The sequence below is a fragment of the Hetaerina americana genome, unplaced genomic scaffold, assembly GCF_022747635.1.
Source record: "Hetaerina americana unplaced genomic scaffold, ioHetAmer1.1.p SCAF_39, whole genome shotgun sequence".
Classification (NCBI taxonomy): Eukaryota; Metazoa; Arthropoda; class Insecta; order Odonata; family Calopterygidae; genus Hetaerina; species Hetaerina americana.
In genome coordinates, this window is record NW_027286974.1 from 2428368 (window position 1) to 2455917 (window position 27550).

General features: G+C 41.5%; 1 protein-coding gene and 1 non-coding gene across 2 annotated transcripts in view; one reads left to right on the forward strand and one right to left on the reverse strand.

The window, feature by feature from the left end:
• The window catches only part of LOC139691701 (uncharacterized), an 82424-nt gene that overhangs the window by 11195 nt on the left and 43679 nt on the right, over window positions 1-27550 (reverse strand). The window contains exon 8 of the mRNA XM_071589549.1: window positions 1038-1259. Coding sequence (XP_071445650.1) covers window positions 1038-1259 — 222 coding nt within the window. The remainder of the gene's footprint in view (window positions 1-1037; window positions 1260-27550) is intronic.
• TRNAS-GGA (transfer RNA serine (anticodon GGA)) lies at window positions 887-959 on the forward strand. Its single transcript has one exon. It is a non-coding gene; the product is annotated as a tRNA-Ser (tRNA).

Here is a 27550-nt window from a genome sequence, read left to right on the forward strand (position 1 = left end):
ATTTGAAGTGGGGCTGGGAGTTTGTCTGATGGCCGGGAAAACATCCTAAGATGAGCAGGGGTCGATGGGGCGGCCTCCGGAGTTTGCCATAGGAATATCAACAACGGTGGCTCCAATTGACGAGATATTGCGATATAACCGGAGGGAATTGACCCTTCATTTAGATAAAGGAATGCCTTAGAGTGAATGAAGAGAGAGAGAGAGTGGCTACTTCTCCGTGCTGCAGAATATTGTGTGTGTTGGAGGTCAATTAAGTTACAAACAAGGTGTCTCTCCTCACTTAGAGGAGGAGTGTGTTTGCATATCATAATACAATGCACTTGTCCACGTGTCTTCACATCAAACGATGACCACCCCCTTACTCAATGGATTCGGCTGATGGGATATATCTCCGACCACCTTATTCTTACAGCCCAGAGGACGTTGCCCACCCAAGCGACTAACACTTCTTACCGACTCCCAAAAGAACACAGGTTAGGAGGACAGAAATTCAAGTCAGACGAGGAAGTGCAAGAAGCAGTTGTCGCAGTTGGCTTCCTATGACACGGCGGGAGAATGGTACGACCCCAGGATTAACAAGAAGCTGCTTACAAGGAGATGCAAAAGGTGATTGATTGTCTAGGCGACTCTGTGGAAAAATAGCTAAATTCACAACCTTTCTAAAGATGTACACAAAGTTGAGAGAATAAATTTGATTCTTCATGATAAAACAAAAATAGAGGAGACCTTTCCAAAGAAACTGCATTGGAGATGCCGCAGCAGTAACTTTAAACGGAGTCATCCGCTAATGTGCATTCCAAGGCAACAATTTCAGAGTGTAAAAATCATTCGCCTTGACTGGGATCCAGCCCCAAAATCCCCAAAATTTCAGAGTTTAAGTGAGGATGCCTTGATAGCTTAAGTGGCTAAAGCACTCGACCGGATATTGAGGGATCTGGGTTCGAATCCCAGTCAAGGCGAATGATTTTTACACTCTGAAATTGTTGCATTGAGAGGAGACCTTACTTTTCCAATTGCCCTCGTATCTATTCACTCACCACATTCCCTTGATCTTCATCGTCCGACCAATGACCGTCATCTCCCTGCGTTGATGGAGAGGGTGTATCGTTCTCCGGAGCAGCAGAAGGACATCCACTCACGACGACAGCATTCCCTTTGACGACACTTGCGTCGTCTCGGACACCCAAAGACCTCCCCGTCAACGGCTCCCCTCCATCAATGCCCTCTTCAACGCCCTCTTCCTTGATCCCACTGGGGAACTAACGCAAAAAACACACACGCAATACAATTAAACAATGGCAGAGGGTGAACATTTCAAAATAAGAACACCACCGCTAGCTGAAGTAGCTAAACGGGCTAAAAGACATTTCATTTAGTTGGCCAAACAAAGACGAATACCAAATTTCATTCCACCAATACACTGCTATGTACTATTTGATGAAGTTTCATAGCTGTATTCATGGTTGTTCTCCCTCTTCCTTTCAAATTATTACCATCGCACTGATTTCCAATCATGCACGTGCCATTTTGTACACACAAAGGAATATTTAAATGATTTAAACGAGCGTAATCTGACAACTAATTCACACAATGCTTGCAGACCATACAAACAAAATTACCTCTAGAAGCACTCCTGGTCTGGTGGCGTGTGGAAGTAACATTCCCCCCTATTCAACACGTATTCACAGGTTTGAGGCCATTTGATAATTCATCCAGTGTAGTTTTTTGAGAGGCGGATGAAGTATTTGAGACGTGTTCTAAGTGTGTGATATACATTTGTCGAAACATGGCGAGTTTATAAATAGCTTGCTGTCGATCGAATTTCCGCCATCACCTCTTCATCGTCCGAGGTGTAATGATTGTTATCCTTTGAGTTATGTCTCTCTGTGAGTTGAGAGGAAGGAAAACCATAATTAAAATCCCAAAAGGCATCGCATGAGGGGGAATGAATAAGCAGGAAGGTGTTTTGGAATATCGGTCCAAATGTCTTATGGGTTTCGCAATGGCCTCTCCAGTTAGTTGTCCTGTTGAATTGTGTTTGTATGGCAACGAGCTTTGTATTGTCTTGTTGCTAAGATTAATATTGGCTGGCCAGTCCAATGCTGTCATTAAAAAAACACGACAGACTTGACTCCAATATCTGGTGATTTTCGATATATACGCTTTTGATATCAGTGATTCGCCTTTGGTCATTATGATATCAAATCTACAATGAGTTTGCATATGTTTATTGTCTGTGGCAGTGATCAGAAGTCCGCTGCTGCTTGTGTTTTAACAACAATTATCGCTTTTCTAAGGCTCGAAAACCACGAAATTTTACTAACCCATCAATATTTACATTAGAAAATAAATTTAAAATACTTTGCCTTTCCGCGTAAACCACTTTCATTACGACCTAGGTTTCGTTATGGTATGACATCATCAGGTTGACCTGATGATGTCATACCATCTGATGATGTCATACCATAACGAAACCTAGGTCGTAATGAAAGTGGTTAACGCGGAAAGGCAAAGTATTTTAATTTTAATTTCAATATGAAGAATTTCCACCAAGTGACTCCAGAAACTGTTTCATTTACAGTAAACCTATGAACAGCATAGTCACATCATAATAAACAGCCTTTAAATGACGATTGAATCTCAGTATTTGAGTCACTTTTATAGCAGTTAAAAAGTCGATAACAGCACACTGTTTAACTCACATTAACATAGCACACTAGTTTGGTTAATTGTATCCATAGTAACTTTGTGGAATTGCTTCATATCAAAATGAAATACACTATGTTATCCCACAGAAGAGCTTTACCGTACGACCCGGGTTTCGTCGAAGATCGACATCATCAGGTGATGATACACCTGATGATGTCGATCTTCGACGAAACCCGGGTCGTACAGTAAAGCTCTTCTGTGGGATAACATAGTGTATTTCATTTTGATAGCACACTAGAACAAGTCTCAAATACTTCCTTCACTTCTCAAAATACAACACTTGGATGAATAATCTAACGACCTCAAACCTGTGCAAACATGCGTGTTGATATGGAGGGAATATGCCATAAAGAGTGCTTTTGGAGGTAAGTTTGTTTGTGTGGTCTACAGGCATACGTTTCAATTAGTTTTCAGCCCTACCCTCGTAATTCACGGATTTGAAGGATTACAAGGCGCGTGACAAGGTCCAAATACCGTACCATGTCCTTGGCATATGGTATTCCTATTCCCTTGAACATAAAACAGCAAAATAAGGATATGGACGACTGCAACAACATTTTTATGGATTGAAAGAAGCATTTGATGGAGCGAGAGTGGTATTAATATGTTCACTTTCCTTTCATATCAACCCTTCCAACCTCTTCTCTACTCTCATTACATACACGACATTTTTATTATCTTTATTAATGTGCGTCCGTGTGTGTACATATGTATCCGTGGTCACTGCAATAAATAATCAAACTGGTGCTGTCTGGTGGGGATAACGCAGAACATAGCTCTGCCCACAAACAGCGCTGGTTGCCTCTGAGACCCAACGAGGCGCCATCTTCTGGGCTTGGTGGATCAACAAGCTGTGTGCCAGCTTTACCAGTTTCTGTTATCCTTGTCGTTTTGTACTGTTTGTCGTCCGAAAATGGAAAAATTGACGAAATCACAGAGCAACGAGTCGACATATCAAGTTTTCACGGTGAAGTGTGGTGGTAAAAGGTAGTTATCAAGAAGTTACTTCTCAAATGTACCGACAGCTTTTGTTTACGTAGGTAATGATATGAAGGAGAAAAAAGCCTTTTTCTAAGTGGATTGAAAGCATTTTAAAAAGATGGCCGAGACAAGATGCCACGACGGATGACGCAAGGCCTTTATGGAGACCTTCCGCTGTTTGACAATGAACACATTGCTCGTGTGCGCAATGCTCCCTTAATGTAAATGCTGGGTTCCACCTTACAGATCTCAAGTGTTTCAGGGAACGTGTGTGTGTTGTGCCCGACCAAATTAGAATCAAGGCTATGGACTGGATCCTTAGACACACACCATGGACCACAATCAATGCCACCAATGGCTCGCACCCAAAAGTGGTAGGACTGATTTTCTCTGGCTCAAACGGAGCGGTGGAGGGGGGTCTGCCTGGCATAATAAGATGGAGGGGGCTCTTAGCAACAGACCAACCCCAACCTCAGTCGCCTGCGGGCTGTCGTTGAGTGAGGACACTGTTTTTAGCGAAGCAAGTTTTTTGCCCGCGTCGAAAAACAAAATGAATCTGAATTTAGAGCAACGTTATTCCGTGAAGTTTTGTGCGAAACTCGGGAATACGGCAACTGAGACCCTCGATATGATCAAGCAGGCTTATGGGGACACTGCCTTAAGCCGTTCCACAGTATTTGAGTGGCACAAGTTGTTTAAAGAGGGTAGGGAGCTCGTTGAAGACGACCATCGCTCCGGACGGCAAGAACCGACACGAATGTGGACAGAGTGAGAACACACATTGATTAGAGGAGTGTTACATTTGCAAAATATGCCTCGTTACCCTTCCATTACCCTTTGGTTGATCTCCGAGGATATCTGAATTTCATATTCAAGTCTGAATCCTAGAGAGGTAAACACCTTGACACCCTTAAAACTCATAATTCCCAATTATTATGTTTTGCAGGTCCCGCTTGTTCTGAGAAGCTGACATTTTCAAGTATTTGGTCTTCTCTTCACTTAATCTTCAGCCCCCAACTTCCTCACCAGTGTTTTCTAAAATGTAAAACATTTCTTTCAGGTCATTCGTATTACGCGCAATTAGTGCAACATCATTAATTAAAACTGCATTAGAATTTGTTATTTGATGTCCACCCCATTCCAAAATGGAGTGCTTGAAGGAATAGGTACACGATTCGCAAAAGGAAATCGACACGGGAGTAAAAACTGATGTCTTTCTCCTTACCACTGCCGGTATCCCGTACCACACGTCCCTTGTCCAATATCCATATCCAAATGAATCTCATACATGCAAACCAGAAAAGCTTGTTTCTGATGAACAATATCTCTTGTTAAATTTGCCAAAATATAACAAAAATTGGAAGATGGAATGCGTGGATATTGAGAGTTTGAAGAGGACGGGTGAAATTGGTGCGCTATACAGCAAAGGTTAAATCACTATCGGGAAGTAAGAAGGGAATATCTGCGCTAACAGTTAGTGATAATTTAAAAAATGGCAACGTTTCAAAAAAAATAAAATTTTAATACGACCGGTTTCAATGTAATTACTTCATCGTCCTCCTGACGAGAATGCAGTTAAATTGACACCAGTCATAACAAAATATTATTTCCTGGTAAATTGCCAATTTTTAATTAGTCATGATATTCAACCAATTTACGCCAATAATGTCTCCTTTTATTACTTAGCGATAAGTTTGGTAAGATAATAGTTGACGCAGTGAAGATCAGAGAGAGATGGAAGGAATATATAGAAGAGCTGTATAGTAAAGAACTTAGACCAACAAAGTTAGACATAGAAAAGGAACATGATGTAGAGGAAGATAGCTTAGGTCCAGGCATACTAGACAATGAGATAGAAAGGGCATTAAGGGAGATGAATCTAAATAAGGCCATGGGGGTGGATAACATTCCCGTGGAACTTTTAAAATGCTTGGGGAAATGTGGGAGGAAGAGGCTATATGGGCTGATCCGTAGTATTTATGAGGAGGGAATCTGGCCGGAAGACTTTGTGAGAGCAGTTTTAGTTCCGATTCCGATAAAAGGCAAAGGCCACGTCATGTGAGGACTACAGTACGATAAGTTTGATATCCCACGCAGCTAAAGTTGTTCTCAGGATGATAAACAAAAGGATAGAGAGAGTAGGGCAAATGATTACTTAGGGGATGATCAGTATTTGGTTTCAGGAAGGGGAGAGGTACGCGTGATGCCATTGCAGTAATGAGATTATTAATCGAGAGGAATATAGAACACAACCAGGAGGTATTTGCCTGTTTCGTAGGTTTCGAAAAAGCGTTTGATAGAGCGAATTGGGAAAAACTAATGAGTATATTACAGAAAATAGGAATAGATTGGAGGGAAAGGAGGCTAATAGGGATAGGGAAAGGAGGCTAATCCGCAACCTGTACATGTCTCAGACTGCTCAGGTGCGAGTGGGAAACGGGGAGTCCGGATGGGCAGTGTTAGGAAGAGGTGTAAGGCATGGGGTGTATCCCATTATCACCGTTGCTGTTCAACCTGTATGCAGAGGAAATGATGAAAGAGGCATTATGGGAAGAACTGGAGGTAGGAATGAAAGTGGGCGGGGAATTCATTTAAAATCAGTTAGGTTTGCGGATGACCAAGCTTTAGTTTGTCAGTCAGCCAATAGAGGGGTTGCAAGCATTGCTGAGTTAATTGGAAATTCAGTGTGGTAGATATATGGGATGAGAATCAATATTAATAAAATAAAGGTTATGCGATTTTCTAGAAAGAAAAAAGCTAAGCTAAACATTGAAATAGGAGGGCTACAAGGAGGGGGGAGTTAGGACAGGGACGTTGAGTAAGGATATTAAGAAAAGACATCAAAACTTTGATATGGAGAGTAGCTATGTACAGTGCGGAAACGTGGTCATTGAAGCAGGAGGATAGACGTAGATTGGAGGCTTTTGAAATGTGGGTGTGGAGAAGAATGGAGAAGGTGAAATGGACCGAAAGAAGGAAAACAAATGAGGAAGAACTTGGTATGGTGGGCGAAGAGAGGGGTTTGTTGGGAGATATATCCTAAGGAGGCAGGATAAATGGATGAAGGGCGTATTGATCGGATATATAGTGAGATGATGAATCCTGTAATAGAGGGGAGAATGTTGAAGGCAGATGAGGAAAGGGCAGGAATAGGAATTATATAGGTTAATTAATAGCCTTAGATAGGGATGTATGAAGGGAGGAAGAAAGTACTCAGAGATGAGGAGGGATTGCAGATGTACGGATGCAGAGTAGGTTGCTGGATTGTGTTTCGCTAGGAGTCACAAAATATTCTTTTGGTAGTTTTTCCATTAATGGTAGATAACCTGATAATAATAATAATAATATTAACAATAATTATACTACAAAAAAATTAAAAATAATTCATTACAATAATTAATTAACATTATTAATTCCCTATTTCATCAAATGTTGACAATTACAGGGGTAGTTCAAAAGGTAACACCACCAGATGTTATCACCACCACAAAGAGTTTTCTGCATAGGTAATCTTATTGTTTAAGAGTAAATATGTTACATTTCAGTGCTTTCTTCATTGGAGAAAGAGTGGTGTGGACATGCCTCTGATATTGTTCCCACTTCAGTGATTCTTGGTGAAAGGAAGATGGAAAAAGTTGAGTTCCGAGGAGTGCTTGAAAATACTTCGTAGAGGAAGGAGTGGAAGGCCTCGCACCCTCTGTTCCAGCCAAGATTCTTCGATTGCCCCTCGGGCTATCAACCCCTGCCACCACCCAAATGACCACCACGCCAACAAGAACAGCCAACCCAGTCCTTTTGCCGAAACCCTGGCGGGGGCCGGGGTTTCAGCAGAAATCGACCCACAAGAAGAAGAAGCCCTCCTCCAAAATCTAGAAAACCATTTCGAAGATATACAACTAGACTCAGGCAAACTACCAAATGTGCAGCCTATTTTACCCTAGTGATTATCATAAAAATTTGAACACACAAATCGCCAGAGTAGGAACCTCGCTACCCAAGCCCCATTCACGGTACACCGGACCACGGGGTCTGAAAATATGACCCTTTTCCCGAAGTCCCTCCTTGAAGCGGGTATAATCGTGCCCTGGAGGTGTAAAGCACTTCTTCAAGTGTTTCTTAACACCAAAGATGGGGTGCGATTGATATATGACCTTTTGCCATAGGCAGAAACATCAATACCCCCAAGTTTTCGCTGCTGGGGCCGGGGGAAAGCCATCGCCAACATCCCCAGAGGAGCATGGCTAGCAAAAATAAATCTGCAGAGTGCCTTTCATCAGATACAAATACACGTGAGGCTCGGGAAATTTTATGGGATATGGTATCAGGACCAAACATACACTTTCACATGGAAAAGGAAAGTTAAAGCTTAATTAATAGCATGGCTCGTTTTATAAATGAATAGTATCGACCCATTATGTCGTCGTCTACATAAATGCCGTCTCCCAAAGGATGCCACCACCTACGCAGATGTTTTTTGTTGTCCATTTACTGTGTTGTAAGTTATTTTTCATTTGTATTGTTTGCTTTTCATTACTTGGAAGTCGGCTAAATGTTAAGCAATGTCTTTTAGAGATTATCGGTGTCTGAAAAAAGATCGCCAGAATGTAAAGTTACCTCAGTCAGCTGATCCTTAGTTCATTGCTTTCTAGTTTTGACTCTTTCGTTTCCTTTTCTTCCTAGTGTCCGCTGTCTCATCAAACATTCTGCCTGCTCTTTCCCTATCTATTGCATAGTCAGGAATGTTGAGTATAAAAAACCTTGCTTATCTTAGTCTCCGAGGTTTACTTATGTTTCTAGAAGCATAACGCAGGTGTTTTCCCTAATGACAGAGGGTTCTCTTACAACAGATGCTTTCCCTTTGGACGAATGCTTTGCCAGCTAGTAGTTGCTCATTCTGAATGATTTTCCCCTCCTCACGATGGATAAGTATTCCAAAGAATTAGAAAGCAGCTGTTTCATGAGGAAAACTCTAAAATGGTGGCGTAAGTTGTTTTTCTGGGGGCTTCAGGTCAGTGTTGTAAATTCATTTATATTGTGTAAAGAATGCCAACAAAGTAAAAATGAAACTATTACACAATCTCTTTGGAGAATTCCGAGATGGTACACAAACGTCCAGGGTTAGATTACCATCCACAAACATAGAGCAACGTTTAGATGGGAAAATCCATATAATCACACCTCACCCTAAGAAAAAACATGAAGATTGTGGGGTTTGCTCTGACCGAAAAATCAAAGGAGGAAGAAGAGAGACGATATATATCCGTGAGACGTGTGATTGTAAACCAGGTCTTTATGTTGGTGAATGCTTCCAAAAATATCATACCATGAAAAATTATAGAGTTTAAATTATGTTTTATCAATAAATTTATCAATAATTAAGTAAAAAAATCCAAATAAATAAGTTTGTATGAAAAGAAACTAGTTTTTCATTCCTTTGGCCACGCTTAGTAAATTTGGGGATTTAAAAAATTGAATCCCGAGTAGACTATGGCAATCGAGAAAGAGGCACCCGAGTGTAGAGGGTTAAGAGTAGGCTAATGCCGACACCGGATTTCTCTCCACCCTTCATCCTTTCCCATATCCATCCCCTAGTGGCACAAATGACCTCAGCAGTTGGTCGCCTGACCCTTAAAAGCTACTACCACTACCATGACTGTGCCTTATTTATTCAACCAAAATTTAGGGTAAATTTAATATGTTATTTGGACGACTGGTTGATCTACGCCAAACAGAAATTTTGTCTATATACTATTATAGATTACCTAACGGACTAATTTTGGAATCCAAGTGAATTTATGGGAAATCAGGGACAACTTTAACCAAATCTTTTAAAATATTTAAGGGTGATTATTGACACAAATAACCTCTCAGTGCAACTGACACCAGAATCAAGAAAATGAGTGCCTACCGTGATACATCCGATACCGCACTTGAGGGAAATCGACAAACCCAAAAGCGGTAGGATTCCTGTCTTGGGTAGAGTGCATTCTTAGATTACCAATATTTTTAGTCTCCCGCATATATCAAAGAAACATGAATTGGTGATATATATTACAAGAGACGGAAGTATTCAAAAGGGAAGTGACGTTGGCCCTTCCTAGAGAAGACATTGACGTTTATATACGGACGCCACACCAGAACAGGGAGGGGTTGTGATTCCAAATTGGGGGACATTTCCCAATCCCTTCCCATCCCACCTCTTTCCTCCATTAATTCCTCAAGCGAGAGCTATGCAGCTCTAGAAGGATTACTTCTAACTTTTGATATACTCAAGCACTTGAATATAAATAACACCCAGGTCAATATGTACATGGATACGCTTTGTACTCCTTAAGAAAGAGCAAAGGGCATAACTTTCCTGTTGAATGACGTACTTGTAAACATGTATTTAAATATTTTCATTAAAGAAAAACAGGCACAAGGAGTGACCTGGGCCTTGGTTCCCACGGCGGCCTACTTAGCCCTCTTGGGCCGTGCATCCTGCGTATTACACAGGGTCGCACCCAAAAGTGGTAGGACTGATTTTCTCTGGTGGAGGGGGGTCTGCCTGGCAGGGTAAGGTGGAGGGGGGGCGGCTCTTAGCAACTGACCGACACCAACCTCAGTTGCCTGCGTGCTGTCGTTGAGTGAGGACACCGTTTTTAGTGAAGCAAGTTTTTTGTCCGCGTCGAAAAACAAAATGAATCTGAAAATTTAGAGCAACGTTATTCCGTGAAGTTTTGTGCGAAACTCGGGAAGACGGCAACTGAGACCCTCGATATGATCAAGCAGGCTTATGGGGACACTGCCTTAAGCCATTCCACAGTATTTGAGTGGCACAAGTTGTTTAAAGAGGGTAGGGAGCTCGTTGAAGACGACCATCGCTCCGGACGGCAAGAACCGACACGAATGTGGACAGAGTGAGGACACTGCTGAACACAGACCGACGCTTAACCAGTGAAGAAATTGCAGACCAGTTGGGTCTGTCTGCATCCAACGTCCAACGCATTATTTCACAGGATTTGGCCATGCGCAAGGTGTGTGCCAAGATGGTGCCGAAAATTTTTCCATGGCGCACTCGTTATCAGACAGCTCCTGGCTAAATACGGCGTTGCCACGTTGTCGCACCCGCCCTATTCTCCCGATCTGGCACCTCCGGACTTCTTCTTCTTCCCCCTGATGAAAAGACAGCTCAAGGTACGACGTTTTGACTCGATAAAGGCCGTTCAAGAGGCTTCGACGAGGGTCATCACAATGGCATCCCCAAAGAAAATTTCCAGTGGGCGTACGGGGAATGGGAGCAACGTTATATTAAGTGTGTAGCAGCTCAAGGAGCATACTATACTTTGACGATTATTAAGTCGATGTAAGTATATCGTCAATAAAATTCTTGAAAAAAAATCAGTCCTACCACTTTTGGGTGCGACCCTGTAAGCCGTGTTGCCATATTGGCCGGCGTTGGGTATATATTCCGCAGGGGATATACAGGTATGGACCGGTAGTCAGTTTCAAAGCTAAAAGGCAAAGCCAAGGTGGGAATCGAGGTCCAGCAGCCTAATCTTGGAATGAAATAGAATAAATAAACCATCTAGATTTTCCATTTCTCAACATAGTCTCTCCCTTTAAGTACGATGCTATTCCAAAGGGAACTTAACATTGAATATTGTGTACTTCTTCATAAAGGGAGATTCATTTCTTTTCGTTTTAATTTTGGGACAAATATCAATGTTTTGCATCGGTTCGGAGCGTATCGATATCTGAGAAGAATATCGATGTCTTGTTTCGGTTCGGAGCGTATCGATATCTGAGAAGAATATAGATGTCTTGTATCGGTTCGGAGCGTATCGATATCTGAGAAGAATATCGATGACTTGTATCGGTTCGGAGCGTATCGATATCTGAGAAGAATATCGATGACTTGTATCGGTTCGGAGCGTATCGATATCTGAGAAGAATATCGATGTCTTGTATCGGTTCGGAGCGTATCGATATCTGAGAATAATATCGATGTTTGCATCGGTTCGGAGCGTATCGATATCTGGGAAGAATATCGATGTTTGTGGTGAATGGTTTTGCTCGGAAGAATTGGTTGGCTACGAGTTCTTAGCCGTGAATGACAAGTGTCTCACATATAACCGCAGCGGACGTCCGTATCTTGTTCCGAAATCATTTCAAAATTTCCAAAACTCAGTTTAACTTACTTTCCCTTTCCTATAAAAATTATAGTGGAAATAATCTCGCAAAAATGCACCATGAGAAAAGGTCTCACCAGAAATTGCTTACTGTATGTCGAAGATATTCGCTGTATCTGCAGAGATATAATCTGAACAGGCCAAAGACATTTATAACAGCATAGTAATTGGATGTGGGAGAAAATTATAATGTTGGATGGGTGGGGTTGAGTCTGCTTATGACTCTTAGTCTAGGCAGGACATCACACCAAAACGAATCGTAATAGCAATTTCAAATTAGATGTTGGACCCATTTCAAAAGAGCAAATGATACATGACTATCTCCTCCAATTTGTGACCACAGATGAAACTTAGTACACCCCAAAGAGACAAAAGGGCAGCAGTCAAAGCACAGTGCTGGGCAAAGCGTTCATTTATTCACCACCAACATAAACAAACGGAAGAGAGAAGGCAAGAGGCAATACGACAGGAAGGAGCAGAGTGATGGCTTCAGTTTTCATAGGGACATGAAAGGGATTCTCTGCTGCTGACCCTAGATTAGATCTTCCAGATTGGGCTCCAACTTTTACTGGACAGTTGCTAACCTCCTGGACCAACTACAGCATAAGATGCACGTGAACAAAGCAGGTCAGAAGTTCTGGCGAAAGGAAGACAGTCGTCATCTTTCAGAGCAAGACATAATGCATACCCACACACACACACGTGCTATTGCCATGGCAAATATAGGAACGAACTGAGATGCAGGGCAAATTGTTGTCGTTGCTACAACGGCCTTATTTGCCTTTCATTCCGATCCGTCATCAGGTCTTTCAGATCTCTTAACCCGAACTCATAAATTTTTACAATGCAACAACTTCAGAGTGTAAGAGAATCATTTGCCTTCATTGGGATTTGAACCCAGATCCCTCTAGATGTCCGTTCTAAGTTCTTCAGTCAGTTTAAGCTATCGAAGGCGTCCTCTCCTAAACTCTCTCCACCATTTTAAGGGGCTTTGTGGGTGGACATGGATACAGGAATCACGGGTCTTAGCGAATGACTTTTATTCACTCTGTGGATGACTCTGTTATAAGTTAATGTATTTCGGCATCTACCGCAGTTTCTTGGAATCATAAGTTTTTCCTACGTGGACATAGATTTTCTTCAAAACAAAAGAACTAAGGGCCCGGAAGTGGTTTAATAAGGGGGTATTTCACAAGGCCTGAATGGAATCCTAATTTAAAACTACTGTTATCACTCAAAGCAACACTGGCTTCGTTCATGGCTTCAATTAACAAAGAGGCTTCCTCAATCATTATTCCAAATGTCTCTCTCTCTCTCCTTAGCACTTTTGGAAAGATTGAAACAAACAAAATTACACGCAAACAAACACGATATTCCTCTAGCTCCTTCATTGTTCAATCATCGTAATTCACACATCTCTTCTTCTGCCGGAAGCTCATAAGTTTCTCCTAGATTCATGGAGTTTCTCTAAAACACAAAAGAACTATCTAACCTCCCTGGAGTGGTAGACGGGTGATGCTTTGCAGGCGTGAGGGATATTTGTAATTTTCGAGATGAGATGAAGAGATTGGGACGTAGCTGGACCAATTGGAGCATTCATTCAGTGCACACAGGGATTACTTAATTGAAAAATGAAAAGTTTCACCGAGGTAAGTCATTTATTTCTATTCCATTCTGATTGCCCTGATATTTTACTTTTTTATTTTGAAATAATAATCACGACATTATTATTACCCACTGTTCAGAGGGGAAAAGCAAGTAATATACCTTTAATCATTACATTTCGTGGATGACTATTAGAAGGCAAGGATGTGATCCTTAAACCTCTTAGTGTGGTTCTCAGTACGTCATATATCGCAGTCGGCAGGACTTGTCCGCAGATCGACGTACACCGTACGCCCCACTGCGATCTCTCGGTTTTGAATTTTTTCCTGCAGCAACATTGAATAATTCAAATATCTATGGCTGTCCTCCGCTTCTTAGATAATTAGTCTTCTTAATCATTCCCTTTCGGCTACATGAAAAGGCACTCTTAAAGGAAGATAAATCTATCAAGTCCGTCTTGATGAGATAAGCAAGTAATTCTTAGCATTTACCCTGGTTCTGTTCGTCTTTATTGCTTGATATGATATTCCTTTCTAATTACTCTGGTACAAATCGTGTATCATTCTTTCTTTTTGTTTCGTCATAACAGTTGCGAAGGCAAAAGGCCTCACCACCATCTATGGTCTCAGTTGTTAGATGTCTTTCTTGAGGAAGAGAAGTAAAGAAGCCAAGTACATAACCCCCTGCAATGGAGGGATTAGCCTTTTTCTGAGTGAAGATAACAAGGAGAACTAAGTAGGACACCTGGACGGAGAACTGAGAGTATTGGACGTGTGATATTGCAAGTTCAAGTGAGGAAGTTTTGGTCGAGAGGCACTTCAATTGAAACATACGACCGACCGGGAAGAAGTCCAGGCCTCAAAGAAGATGTCAGGTGTGCTCCGCACGAGGTAAAAAGGAGGTATAAAGTGCACTAGTGCCCCGACTGCAATGAAGGCCTATGTTTAAATTAGGATTGTTTCAAATTGTATCACCCGAAAATGAACTTTTAGAACTGAAGTTCGACGGAGGGAAATAAAGAAGTGAAAATGTAAAACATAAAGAAAGTTAAATTTTTACTAAATGGAATAAGCAATTTAACCAATGGTAGATTTTTTTTAATTAAAAAATACATATTTAGAAATATATAAATTATTTTCGACAATGCAGCAACAGGGGGAGATTTTAGAAAAATTAAAAACCGAGAGTTGGGCCAATGCATTTAAATGCCTATATCAGCTTTGAGCGGTTAAAATACAGCCTTGAATTCACACACGGCTTCATAGGAATACATTCTCCTGATCGACTCAAGCAGCCGTTACTTAGAATTTGTTGTCTCCAGTGAAACATTAAGGAATTTATGTTTTAATTCATTATCAATCTCTCTACCTATATATATATTCTGAAGCCCATGTAGTTTGAGGTCTATTATGTGTATATATATTATATATATATATATATATATATATATATATATATATATATATATATATATATATATATGTATGTATTTTTTATATATATATATATATATATGTATTTTATATATATATATATATATATGTATTATATATATATGTATTATATATATATATATATATATATAATACATATTTTATATTTATATATATATATATATAATAGACCTCAAACTACATGGGCTTCAAAAGCACTCCTGATTACATGTGGATGTGATTTTCCTGGTCAACATTCATGTACAGGTTTAGGTGACCTGATTCATTCAGTTATCTTTTAAGAAGTGGAAGAAGTATTCCTATGTTGTGGCCTTTCTTCATTTATATTTCAATTCATTCCCCAAGTACAATATTGATAACTTTGCACGTCCCATTAGCGGAAGGGCACGTCTGCAAGTTTACTTTGAAGTGCTTCTCCAAAGAAACTAGCGAAAAATACACTAGCCTAAGGCAAATCTTTGGCATTATGTAGGAAAATGCCAAAATGATGCACACTTTAATTACCGGGCGTATAAGCTTTAATCCGCTGCTTGTTTAGACAGAAAAAAACTCTTCTTTTTTATCGAAAGTGAAAAAGTTATTTCTTCAAAATATTATTCCTTGCTAGCTACACGTGTTTCCCATCTTTGCCAAAAATATTCCTTCCCTACCAATGCTAACCATTCGTCAAGCCATTTTTTGGACATCTGCATAAGTATCGAAGTGCTACTCAGCGAGCGAGTGGCCCCATCACCAAAAAATAGGTGGTAGTCCGAAAGGAGCCAGGTCTGGGGAATAAGCGACATGGGATGGCATCCCCAAGTTGAGGGTTACTGAATAGATTATTATTAGGCAATCTACCATCTTAATGTAGGTTTTTAGATGGACACAGCTACTAAATAAAACATTTTGTGACTCCTAACAAAACACAAAATCCATCATCCTACTCTACATCGGGTCCCACTTCATCTCTGATTACTTTCTTCCTCCCACTCTATTCCCTATCACAAGACATCCCTATTACCTGTTCCTTCCCTTTCCTCATTTGCCCAACATTCTACCCTCTATCACAGTCTTCAACATCCCACTGCCGGTCAACACCCTCTTAATCCACACTTTTCCTGCCTCCATAGTAATATCTCCCAACAAACCCCTCTCCTCGCCTCTCATCATACCAAGTACTTCCTCATTTGTTTTCTTTCTTCTCGGTCCATTTCACCTTCTCCATTCTTCATCCCATACACCCACATATCTACAATAGACTCAAGTCTACGTCTTTCCTCCTGCTTCAATGACCACGTTTCCATAGCCACCCATAGCTTCGCTCCATATCAAAGTTTTCTAACGAGTCTTTTCTTAATATCCTTACAATCAACGTCCCTCTCATCTTAACTCCCTCCTCCTTGTCTGAAAGCCTCTTTGCCTAATTGCGCAATTCTTCTCCTTACGTCCCTACTACTTTGACCGTGTTGGTCCAAAACACTTCCAGAGATAGGAATTAAACTGTTCTACCTCCTCTAGTTTTTGCCCTCCTATTTTAATGTTAAGCTTGGCCTTTTTCTTTCTAGAAAATCGCATAACCTTTGTTTTTTTTAATATTGATTCTCATCCCATACCTGTCGCACTGAAATTCCAATTCACTCAGCAATGCTTGCAACCCCTCTATTGGCTGACTGACAAACATCTTTGAGTGCTTTCTTCCTCCCTTCATCCCCTATCCAAGAGACATCCCTATATCCTGTTCCTTCCCTTTCCTCATTTGCCTAACATTCTCCCCTCTATTACCGTCTTTAACATCCCACTATTGGCCATCAATACCCCCTTCATCCAATTTTCCTGCCTCCATACGATATCTCCCAACAAACCTGTATCTTCGCCCGCCATACCAAGTACTTCCTCGTTTGTTTTCCTTTCGGCACATTTCACCTTCTCCATGGCCACGTTTCCATAGCCACACATAGCTACGCTCCATATCAAGGGCCATCATATTAGACCAAATATGATGGTCTAAATAGATGTGGGCCATTATTGATCCATGGCATGGTGCGTTGTCATGGAGGAAAATCAGCTTCTCATCATGTCTTTGCTCATATTCTAGTCTAATTTCGCTTCCCGCTCTGGAAATAAGCCACAGAAACTGTGATTAACCCTGTTAGTGCGGTGGGGATTCCAGGGGTACTTAGTGAGAAGTGCAAAGGGTAATTTAAGAAAATGTATCACCTTAGTAAAAAAAAACGTTATGAAGTTATTATTTGTTTAGATATCCGTATGCAGTTTATTTAATTTTAAAATAAAATATTGTAGTTAATAATGAAGTAATACATTTACATCATCTGAAAAATAAATGTAATTATTACAGTATCATAAAATTTGAAGAATATTTTTTTAGCAACAATAATATTTCGATTTTTAGACACAATAATAATATTTTTTAATAAACATTTTTCAATTAAACTACGATATTTAAATATAATAAACAATCAAAGAGACATGTAGAAAATATTATAAATAAATGAAGAAAATCCAGTGAATTGCAAATTTTTTTGTCAGCCTCTGCATAGTTCGATTTTGTTGAAAAGGCTGATCTCACTGAGTCAAATTGGGACTTTTCCCCTTTCCTTGAGACTGCGGCAATGTGCTTACAATCTAAAGGCAGAAAAAAAACAAAGTTCCAACTCGCAGAGAACTGCTGACAATGTAATCCAATACACAGGGCGCAAATGATTAGATCCGGATGGACGGCAAGAGAAACCAAAATGATTACAAAGCAGTGCTCTCATTTCCATCGTATCAACAAAGTCTGAATAAGCAGCTATATATCAACACCATAACACATTCAAGAGATTACAGATGAACACAGATTAATTAGTAGCCTTTCAGTGGCTTTTCATAGTGGAAAGACCACTCAGAAAAAAAACGAGCAGACAATTAGGCTGAGCTTCCCGACATGTACAAAACTGAACGAAAAATTATAGTAAGATTAATACTTTTTTAAAAGCATTTAAAATTGCTAATAAAAAATTAAAAAATTAGTTACGTAATTCTATGGTATTCAACCTATCGATAGCACAAAAACCATAAATTATTAAGAAGAAAAAACCATAAGTTCCAGCGATTTAAACAATAGCCTACGCAAGAGCCGATCTATCAGCCCGCCGCACTTTTCACCAGGGATACGAAAGCCGATATATCGGCCCGCCACACTAAGAGGGTTATCTGTCCTAGGTTGATTTTAACACTCCTTAACACTCGGGTCAAAATGTTTATCTTTAAGCTGACAAAAACCAATCTCTGATAGTTGATTCTAGGGAGAACCTTAACCGGTTCCTTTATCAGTAGGTTATTATCACCAAATCCTATGCAATTCTTCAGTTTCTCTACAATGTCTTTGCTTTCGGATTCAATTTGCATGGCTTCGTACTTTGCCCTATTGATTCCTTTGATTTCAATGCCATGCTTTTTGGGGTTTAATATTGTAAGCACATTCATCTTCCTGTCGTCACTTGTTCATTCGTCCACTCCTTCCCCTGGGGTTAACACTACACTGGACCTTTTGTTTGCCATTTCACTCCACACTGGAGACGTCTCGTTCATCCGCTCATTTCCTTTGAATGGAAGCGATTTCAGCCAAAGATGGACCCACTTAAGGTTACGAACTAGAGAGCTTCAACTCTTCTCTAACTATACGTGTTGTTATTTCAACATTCAAATCATTGAAGAACTCTGCATGTCTGCATTCTGTGAACTAGTGTGTCCACCAAAGATGTCTTCTGGAGCGGATGGTGGTGAGAGGTTGCGTTTAGATAACGGTCGGTGTGCATCTTCTTTCTGTAAACAGCATGTCCCAGCTTCCCACAACTCTGGGATGGCTGTTTACAGAAAGAAGACGCACACCGACCGTTATCTAAACGCAACCTCTCACCACCATCCGCTCCAAAAGACATCTTTGGTGGACACACTAGTTCACAGAGCGTATGAAATCTCTGACGCCGATTCTTTGCTGACTGAAAAGAAACATCTCCTGAGAGCACTAAAACAAAACGGCTATCGGAACGATATGGTCCTAAAAAGGACCGCCAGGGAAGAAAGGCGAAGACGAGATTCTGACAAGTCAATCAAGCAGATGGAACCGGACCCAAAGGCATAGGCGACTATCCCATTCGTATCGGGAACATCCGAGAAGATAGCCAGAATCCTTAAAAAGCACGACGTGGTGACAAGATTCAACTGCACCAAGAAAATAGCGGACGCGCTCCCCGGACCGAAGGACAAAACCTCGAAAGACCTATACGAAGGGGTCTATCAAGTACCGTGTTCATGTGGGAAAGCCTACATCGGGGAAACATGCCGAGCTATGAAAGTTCGGATGAAAGAACACCTCCGGGCTACTACGAACAAACAGTTTCACCTCTCGGCCATCTCCGAGCATAAGTGGAGTGAACCCGGCCATGATATTCTATTCCATGACGCTACAATCATAAGTAAAGAAAGTAGATATTACCCACGCCTAATCAGAGAAGCTATTGAGATAGCCAAAAACCCGGCGAATTTCAATAGAGATGAAGGCTACCATCTCCACAACGCGTGGAAGAGAGTCCTCCGAAAAAGGGCCAATCAGAGAGCAGCACTTGGACGGGACCACCTATATAAGGACGGCCAAAATCTGAGTCCCTCATCTTCGACCTGAAGACGCCGGATGAAACTTCGGCGAAACTGTTGTCGGCTTCAAACAACAACGCGGTGAAAACCCGGACATGCAGAATTCTTCAAGCCACCGCCGCGAAAATCTACGCAGCCATATATTCAAATCATTGTTTCCAGACTTGGCCTCGTAAGTTTTCCTTCAGCCCTATTATGAATATTTATCAGCGTCGTGAACAGTTCTTCCCATTTCTTGATTTAGTCTGTGATTTCAACTTTTTCTAAAGCGTCACTTGCTATGATAAACTGGCTTGCTAAAAAACTGAGGTCGGCCTCTCCATGAAAGGCATCAGTCCCTGCCATTGCTACGTTTGATTAGCACTGCACTAAGTGATACTCAATTCCATTTATTCCATACACAATGTTTAAAGATGATTCAAATGCTCGTTGATATGATAATGGGCGCTTCAATCAGACCTTGGGCTCTTATTTCCCGAATTAATAGTCCAATTTGACCCAATATTACATACAGTAAAGACAGTGCTATCAAATGTCTGGCACTTTAGGTATACTTTACTTTCATCTACATCTACAGCAATACCCTGTGAGCTACCAAAAAGGTGTGTGGCAGGGGCTGCAGCACCAGGAGGAAAGGGTAAGGGATGAGGGGGTTAGGCTTTTTCAAATGGATGGGGAAAGAATGGAGAACCTCCTAAAATATGTAAGTATATATATATATTTGTATATAGATATATATATATATATATATAAACACATAAATATGCATATGTATGTGTGTGTATATATACATACAGGGTTCGTCTGGAAAATAAGTGTACTGAGCTCAGGAAAAAAAATGTATTACACTATTACATATCTTCAGCTAATATTCCTCAAAATAGGACCCTTGTGAGTCGATACACTTGTTCCAGCGGCGTTCCCATTCCTGGAACGCTCCCGCAAAGGCATCATCGGGAACCTCTCGAAGACACGTCGTCACGGCCTCTTCTCTGCCCTCCACGAACATCTTGGTCCACCGAAAGATCATGTTTCTGGACATGGCTGACTCCCCGTAAGCCTGGTTAATCATACCGACAGTTTCCGTAGACGATTTCCCAAGCTTTATCGCAAATTTGATGGATTAACGCTGCTCCAAAAACTTCGGCATCGCGTTCCGTGACGTGGGTCGAGCGTGGAGGTTCGCGTTAACAGAGCTCCTCACTACACCACAGCTCAGAGCCGAATGCCTTTTTCAGCGTCGCTTGCCAACATACCCCCCTCCAATCGCAGCCCGTCAGAGCGGTGCTGGGCGCGCCTGGAGCGGCGGGAAAAAATCAGTACACTTATTTTCCAGACGAACCCTGAATATATATATATATATATGTATATGAAAATCAAATGAAACTAACTTGGCGTACGGGGATAGAGTAACGTTTTGGAGCTGTTCCATCCCAAAACAAGAGGCAGTATCTTACGCCCAAGACATCCTTTCCAACGCTAATGTAAACGGCTCAATAAATACCGAGATATATAAGCTACTAACTAAACTTTGTGTTGACCAAAACTATTTTTTGTTCAATGTATATGTTTTGTTCAAGCAAAAGGAAGGATTAGCCATGGGTTCACCACTCTCCCCACTTTTGGCTGCAATTTTCATGGATAGATTAGACAGAAACATTTTCAATTCTAAAATAAAACCTCAGGACAATATTCGATATTGGTTCAGATATGTCGATATGACATCCTATGCTGTTGGACAGGGAGTAATGGACAATTGGAAAAATTCTTTCAATTCCTAAACACAGTGCTTAATTCTTTCAAGTTCACCATGGAGCCGGGAGTCGTTGGGAGAATAAATTTCCTTGACCTGACCATCGATTTTCGAGAGAGTAAGCACGTGTTTGGGATATTCAGGAAACCCTCTTGTACTGACTTGGTGATTCCCGCAGATTCATACCACCCCATTCCCCATAAACTCCACTCCATGATAAATAGATTGATCAAAATCCCCGTGCCTAAAGCACATTTTGACCATGAACTAAATATAATTAAACGCATCGCCATCAACAATGGCTACAAGGAGGTTTTGATCAACTCCTTACTCCGGAAGAAAAGGACCAAGCTTGCCACTAACACAACAACATCCCTACAAATGGTACGGGCCACGGAAACCCCAAAATGGTACAAAATCCCGTTTATCAACCACTCATCTACATCTACATAATACCCCGCAAGCCGCCGCAAGGGCGTGTGGCGGGGGGTGTTAGGTCACCAGCCGTAAAAAGGAAAAATACCACACGCAAAAGAACAACACGGAAAATTACACCCACAGCAGCAATCACACTCATGCAAAAATCCCTTCATCTAACACTCATGCAAACACATATACCGCAAAACAACTAAAAAACTGCACCCCAGGATGCAGCACGAAAGCCATCCCACAACACGCAAGCCAGGACACAACAAGCAAGAATGTGAAACATCACTACCACATGAAAATGCACCACAAAACACTCTACCCCCAAAGAGTCGGTAAAAGGCAGGGAATGCGACCCAACGTAGCAGGTAGCAGGGATTTCCCCCCGCGGAGAGGGACGAGGGACTGAAAGGGAAACTTAAAAACAGATGAACAGAACACGAATGAGGTCATTCTGAAAGAATGGGTTATTATAACCAAACACATAAGGTTAGTGGAAGAGCATGCATTTAAATACAACTAATTATTTCATCTCTGTATTATCTCATCATACCATTAAGCCAATGCACTTCTGATGGACAAATTTAAGAGTCTCATTTTACACCCCCTTCAACATATCTAGATATTTAGGCATTTACTTTACTAGGGGTCCAAGTAGATAATTTGACACGGAAGGCATTTAAAGTATTGCATTGGGTGATGAGAAATTTAAAAGAAAGTAGCTTAGCCACAAAAGAAAAAGCATTGTAAGGCACTGGTTATCCCTATCCTAGAATACTCCTCCATAGGGGATTCTCATATGGGATCCATATGAGGTGGGACATATTAAAAAGATAGAAAAAGTTCAGAGAAAGGCAGCAAGATATGTACTCTCGGAAAATACAAAAGAACAGATAGAGTCACGGAAATGTTAGATATACTGAAATAGGAGAGTTTGAAAAATAGAATAAAAATGAGTAGGTTAGGTGTGATGTATAGAATTGTTAAAAAGGACGAAGCGTGGGAAGATTTATGGGGAAAGAGATAGAAAAGGAAACTTTAAAAGGGAAAAAACGACCATAGCCTCAAAATACAAATATGGACGCAAAAAACAAATAAGAAGAAATACTCTTTTTCTAAATAGAACTATTGTTTGATTGGAACCAGCTGCCTGGAGGTTTGTTTGAGCCCTTTCCATCCAATTTTAGAAGTTTTGAGTTTAAATGCAAAGCAGCCACTGGGTAATAAACTTCATTGTAGTCATGAAAATATTGTTTGTATGTGGTGTGGATGGCTTTATGTATGTTATGTGGAAATTTGTTTGTATGTGGTGTGGAAGTGTCATTGTATGTAAGCATATTTCGATTCCTATCTGTTTTCCTAGTGCGTCTATGTATGTATGTATGTATTTTTCATTGTAAGAGTGATCATTTGACCAAACTTGACCGTTGCCACCAGGGCATTCGCCTAATTGCAACAAAAAAAAAGAAAATAAATAAATAATATCGAAACTCCTCTGCGAATACAAGGATACCATCGACAATACAAGGAAGAGGGGTGTGTAGGCCATACAGTGTGAGTTTGATGCCTGTATACGTTGGCCAAATGGGTCGGAAATACTCCACCCGAATCAAAGAACACGAGAAGAGCACGATCTTAGGCAACACCACATCAATTATCGCCAAACACTTACTCGAGACTAACCACACCCGTGAATTTAAATCGAATAGTGCTGCATGTGTTGAACAAATGCAGAAAATTAGACGCATTGGAACAATTGGATATTGTCCAACGAGTTAAGAAGACAACCCCTCTTCTCAATGACATGCAATTCATTTCTTCCTCTTACCCCCTCCTTTCCATCAACTTCCATCAGTAAACTTTGACCACACGTGTAACACAACTGCCTCCTTCCTTGAGTGCTTTCTCCCACCCCAACCCCCAGTGTGTGAGTTAAGAGGGGGTATTCCACCACCACTCTCCCAGAAGGGCCTCATCCTAGGCATCTAAACCCCGGCCCACCTACTGGTGTCGTCCGAGCTACCGGTGGTTTATATTGGAGACTGCCGCCATCCACCCAAGAGGACCACTTTGCATCCTATGTGGAGTTCCACAGGGGTCAATTCTCGGACCTTTATTATTTACTATTTTTATAAAATAACTAGCTACCATAATAACTCATTGTAAACATCACTTTTAAGCTGATGATCTACAAATATATCTTGAGTCCTACCCCTCTGAATTCAACCATGCCATTGACTTGGTCAACAAGGATATCCAACTCATCTGTGAATGGCTGACTGAAAATCGGCTAAATCTAAATCCCAAAAAGACCAAGTCGATAATCTTTGGAAGCACCGCCAATGTACATATGCTGCTCGCAAGTGATCTCCCTAAAATAAGTGTTTTAAATATTCAAATTGACAACTCAAATACGGTGAAAAGCCAAAGGAGTTTATCTAAGCAGCACCTTAACCTGGCGCGAGCAAGTAAATGCCATTTCTAATAAAGTTCACAGAACTCTTTACACAATGAAGCATTTCAGACACCTAATCCCTATAACATTATGCCAGAAGCTTGTTCAAACGTTAGTATAACCACATCTCGACTATTGCTCAGTTGTCTACGCTGATGTGAACAAGGAGCTAAGTACAAAATTAACAAAGGCTCCAAAATTCTTGTCTAGGGAAAGGGTGAGAGTGTGGAATTTTGAGACCAACTCGGAACTCTGTGTTCGTCGTGGGATCCAGCACCAGGTTTTGCGCCGCGGATTCTGCTCTATTTTGAATGTGCTATCCTTTCCCTCACCACTGTCTTCCTTCGTTTCCTATTTCTTTTCCACAACCTTCTCAATCGCCTAAACATGGACCACCCTCATCCCATTCCGTCTTGGATCCGAAATTTTCGCCGTCACGCCTATAAGCTCGCCAAATACACAAGCCACACCGAGTTTCTCACCTCCTGCCTGTCCTTAGGAATCGTTCCCAACGGTCTAGTCATTTCCCTACCACTATCTGCTACTCTTCCCGATATCCACCCCATACTTAATACATTTTCTTACCAAAAATCTTTAGAATACACCCACCTTATCCTTATGCAATACCAATGCATTCGTGAACAACACAAATCAAACCTTTTTTCCCTCTTTAAAATAATCTCTTTAGCTTCTGCTCACCTAATTCCACAACTCAACGCCATAATTTCGTCTGCCCTACGTTCCCTCCAACAAAAACGTCAAACTCTCCTTAAAAAGCTGTCCAACTTGTATATTTCCTACTTCCGAGTTGGTCTCAAAATTCCACACTCTCACCCTTTCCCGCCACCTCCTCCTCAACCACCCCCACTCTTTCAATATAAGCCTGACCTCCGCAGCATTTACAACCTTCCCCCTCCTCCCAAAGGCCCTCCGGTTTTTCCATAACGCCAGCCACCACCGAACAATCCCAACACCCCCCCTCCCTCCGACAATGCCCATGACATTGTAAACCTTTCAAACACCAGCCTTTCAGACAATGAAATATCCGTTCTTAGCAAAGGCCTATCCTTCTCCCCTACACCAAAAATAAACCACATAAACATACTCACTGATACCCTCAATTTCTGCCGAAACCTTCGATGGCGCGCCTTCTGGAAATCACAAAGTAAACCTTTCAGTAACCTAAAAACCAATCCCGCACTTGACAAATTCCGCCCGGCCTCAACTCATGAGCCAAAACCTCTTCCTAGTAACCATCCTGTCGAAATTTTTATACGTCTTCTCATCGAAAAAGTTTCCAATCAATCCTTCAGAAAACATCTCAGACCGAAAAATAACCTCTCCATGAACGAACGTCATGCCCTAAAAACCCTACAGTCCAATCCCAACATCGTTGTTACCTCCGCCGATAAAGGCTCCTCTGTTGTAATTCTAAACACCAATGATTATATTTCCAAAGCCCTCGCTCACCTGAACGATACATCCACCTATACCACTCTAACCAAAAACCCAACACAAACTTTCCAAACCGAAATTCGGTCTTTTCTCCTCCACTCCGGACCAGAAGAAGGCCTCACCTCCCAAGACATATCCCTACTTTCACCCCCAAACCCCAGAACACCCCAGTTTTATCTCCTCCCAAAAATACACAAACCCAACATCCCCTGTCGTCCTATAGTTTCCAGTTACAATTCTCCCACCGAAAGAATCTCCGCATTCCTTGACCACCACCTACAACCACTTGTACTCTCCTTGCCCTCCTTCACGAAAGACACGTACCACTTCCTCGACCGTCTAAATTCCGTCTCTATTCCCTCCACACCCAACCTACTTATGGCCACCATCGACGTTACCTCACTTTACACTTCTATTCCCCATGCAGAAGGTTTATCCTCCCTCCGACATTATCTTTCTCTGCGCCCCCTACCCCAGCGCCCCTCAACGGAATTTCTCCTCAATCTTGCCACTTTCGTCCTAACAAAAAATGCATTCACTTTCCAAAAATGTTTTTACCTACAGACAAAAGGCACAGCGATGGGAACGAGGATGGCACCATCATACGCCAATCTCTTCATGGGCCATCTCGAAGAGACCTTCCTGTCACAGCAACCCCTTCAACCTCTTTTCTGGGTCCGCTACATCGACGATATTTTTATTCTCTGGACACATGGCTCTGACTCTCTCAACAACTTCTTATCCGCCTTAAATTCATCTTTCACGGTTAAATTCACCTCTTCCATTTCAGACTCCACCATCACCTTTCTTGACACAGACATCTTACTTCAAAACAACAAATTCACTACTTCAGTACACATCAAAGCCACTAACCATCAGCAATACCTACACCACACAAGCTGTCATCCTCAACACACGAAACGCTCGATTCCTAACTCTCTCTCTATCCGCGGACACCGAATTTGCAACACCACAGCCACTCTCAACAAATACCTTGCCAATCTACACCTTGCACTCCTCAAACGCGGTTACCCAGAAAAGTTGCTACGAAATAAAATCCACCGTTCCACCCGACCACACACACCACACAATAACAAGCCCACATCTGACGCAGGACTCAACCTTTGCACCACCTATTACCCCGGATCACACAGACTGAAAACCCTCCTCAAAGAACTGTTTCCAATTTTACATGACAATGACTCGACCTCATCCTTACTACCCCAATGCCCATCTATCGCATACAGACGACCCGCCAATCTCAAAAATCTTCTGAGATCCATCAACCCTTTGGCGCCCCCCCGAGACAAATTTCCCAATATTTCCCCAACTTGCAACCGCCCCCGATGTAAAACCTGTCCTCTTATTATGCCTACTCCCCTCTCCCTACATCCCCTCATAGCCCCCCCACCTCGTTCCCACGCTAATTGCCTCTCAAAAAATATTATTTATCTTTTATCATGCAAACACTGCACTTCCTTCTACATAGGTGAATGCATTACCCCCTTATCCATCCGAATGAATAATCACCGGTACTCCTGTAATTCTGCCTCACTCTCTTCTCTTCCTATCCCTTCACACGCCAATTCCCACAACCTTTCATTCGACCAGTGTTTTTCCCTCAGCATCCTAGAATCCCTACCTGATTCAGCTACCAACATAGAGGTGAGAACTCGTGACTCCGCCTACATACTATCCTTCCGTTCCTTCAAAATTCCCACCCTTATCCGCCATATTTAACTTCCCTCCCAGGATTCCCTCCACACCTCCCCTCCACACCTCCCCTCCACGCCCTTAACTCTTTCCCCTCTCCTGATCCATAGCATATTTTCAGTCTCTCTTGAACAAGGCCCCTGAGAGGGCCGAAAGCTCGAACAATTTACCGTGTAAGTGTTCTTTTATA